This window comes from Alosa sapidissima, chromosome 5, assembly GCF_018492685.1.
Source record: "Alosa sapidissima isolate fAloSap1 chromosome 5, fAloSap1.pri, whole genome shotgun sequence".
NCBI lineage: Eukaryota > Metazoa > Chordata > Actinopteri > Clupeiformes > Clupeidae > Alosa > Alosa sapidissima.
The window spans coordinates 19,024,994-19,027,493 of record NC_055961.1 but is presented as its reverse complement, the minus strand read 5'-3'; the positions used below and the strand labels follow the sequence as shown (position 1 = coordinate 19,027,493).

Sequence of the window (2,500 nt, the reverse complement as noted above, 5' to 3'; positions counted from 1 at the left end):
ATTGACCTGGTTCTTGAGCTGGGAGATCTCCCTCTTGCTGGGGGCGTTGTTCTTCAGGTGGTCCAGCATGATCTGGGCGTCGGCCAGCAGCACCTTGGTGCGCTTCAGGTCCTTCTTCAGACGCTTCTCCGTCTCCACGTCTCTGTGGCTCACCTGCACAGGTAAACGGACGACAGGTAAACAGAAGACGGGTAAACGGAGACAAGCTGCACAAGACCCCGTTTAAGGCTAAATGTTTCATGGGTCACAGAGGGTCCTTGTGTAGTGTTTGTATAGGGGTGTGTGTGTGTGTGTGTGTGTGTGTGTGTGTGTGTGTGTGTGTGTGTGTGTGTGTGTGTGCGCGTGTGTGTGTGTGTTACCTGGTCCTGGGCGTTGATCAGCTTGGCCTCCAGGTCCCTGCGTTCCCTCAGGACCTTCTGCTTGTCGTCGTACTCCTCCTCCAGCTGGACCTCCATCTGCTTCAGCTGAACACACACACACAGAGGGGGGATCACACCAGGTCTACACACACACACACACACACACACACACACACACACACACACACTACACACACTAAACACACACTACACACACTACACACACACACCCATACATACCAGTAGCAGCAACTGGAATCCATGCATTTCCACAGAATTATTTTTGGAATCTGATCCCTTATCATACCTGTTCACTCGTCGCTCGACTTATCGTGACTAAATTCAAGATGGCGGCGAACGGTAAACTTCCTGAAGGTACTGCCTGTATAAATCATCTTGTAAATAAACTACCAGTGCTTTTTCAAAGTTCTCAATGTCTCGTTTTAAGTGTCAGGGCCCTCGGAACTCTACCAATGAAGTGTGGAGCTACTTTGAGCCTTGTAAATGGTGTAAAACAGTGATTTATTTGCATGGCTAGCCCAATGCCCGAGGCACCCTCATTGAAAACCTGTTGGTAGCATCGGCTAACTAGCGCCAGATTTCGGAGTGCAGGGGACAAGCCGAGATGAGCTGAGACACTCGGTATCATGTTTCAACACACTTTAGGTCAATATCACACCGAACTTCTCCTTTAAGTTTCAAATCAACATCACTGTTTCCATTCTAATGCTGCTGCTGTCGCCTTCTTTGGTTTCCATCAAACTGGCTAATTACAGCAGCTAATAAGGAAACAGCGTTGTTTCCCTGTCTTAAATCGGATTACAGCGTACGTTGTGAAGGAGTAAACAGCATTAGGGCTGCGTGCATCACTGTGCTCTGCAGAGGGATGTACCTCGCAATAACAATGAGGAAATGAGAGGAAATCAGCTTCATTACAGTATGTGTGAGTGTGTGTGTGTGCGTGCGTGTGTGTGTGTGTGTGTGTGTGTGAGAGTATGTGTGTGTGTGCGTGCATGTGTGTGTGAGAGTATGTGTGTGTGTGTGTGTGAGAGTATGTGTGTGTGTGAGTATGGGTGTTTATGTGTGAGTGTGTGTGTGTGTGTGTGAGAGTATATGTGTGTGTGTGTGAGTATGTGTATTTGTGTGTGAGTATGAGTGTGTGTGTGAGTATGTGTGTGTGAGAGTATGTGTGTGTGAGAGTATGTGTGTGTGAGAGTATGTGTGTGTTAGAGTATGTGTGTGTGTGAGGAAATGAGCTTCAATACAGCTCTCCAGAACCTCCACGCCTAATCCGCCCATGTAGTCGCAGTCGTTTATTCACCCGACACTTCTACCCAAGGCCACCTACACTAGACGGTTTCCCTCAACAGGCGTGCGAGGGCACTGTGGATCCGACCCATGATCTTGTTAGCATCTACAAGGGCGTTCAAAAATGACACAACTTCTCAGCCATCAACTGTGAAGTGTGCTAGTGAGATGGTTGGGGTGTTATATACAATGGCGCTCTCCCGACTGAGAGCGAGTTGTATGGTCAGCACCAACGCATCAACTGACCTAGAGGAACAGGGCAGAACCGCAGATCCTTCTGTGTGGATTTATATCTTTTATCATAAGCAAACAAACATCTTCTTCTCTTCTTGACATGAGAATTAACAAAGTGCAAGTGCACATTTGAGAAAAGTGTGTTTGAAAATCCATAATCAAATAACCTTCATTATATTATTTTTTAATGTAAATAATATTTTATAATTGTATAAATAACATTATTTTTTGCACCAAATCAAATTATTTGTATTAGTCAGTACAAATACCTACAATTTGTGGATATGTCAGAAAGACCTTGTTTATTTTTAGTTGATGATATGCATGTGTGCTCCCTGGATGGCTTCTAAACCCATTATCCTGATGTTGTTAGCATCTTAGCATTAGCAGTGGACCAGAGGAAAACTGATCCAGAGATGTGAGTGGGATGTGTCTGTGACTGGGCTGGATTGGGTCCGGTCTGTAAGAGATGTGAGTGGGATGTGTCTGTGACTGGGCTGGATTGGGTCCAGTCTGTAAGAGATGTGAGTGGGATGTGTCTGTGACTGGGCTGGATTGGGTCTGGCCTCACCTTCTTACTGCAGGACTGCCGAATCTCC

The 2,500-nt window shown here is 46.2% G+C and overlaps 1 protein-coding gene across 7 annotated transcripts in view; it reads right to left on the bottom strand.

The window, feature by feature from the left end:
* myo18aa (myosin XVIIIAa) overlaps positions 1 to 2,500 on the bottom strand; it is an 88,700-nt gene that overhangs the window by 16,423 nt on the left and 69,777 nt on the right. For all 7 annotated transcript variants that reach the window (XM_042093400.1, XM_042093406.1, XM_042093402.1 and 4 more), the window contains 3 exons: positions 2,473 to 2,500; positions 360 to 464; positions 7 to 153 (listed from right to left, as the gene is read on the bottom strand). The exon at positions 2,473 to 2,500 is cut by the window's right edge and continues 83 nt beyond it. In XM_042093400.1, coding sequence (XP_041949334.1) covers positions 7 to 153; positions 360 to 464; positions 2,473 to 2,500 — 280 coding nt within the window. The remainder of the gene's footprint in view (positions 1 to 6; positions 154 to 359; positions 465 to 2,472) is intronic.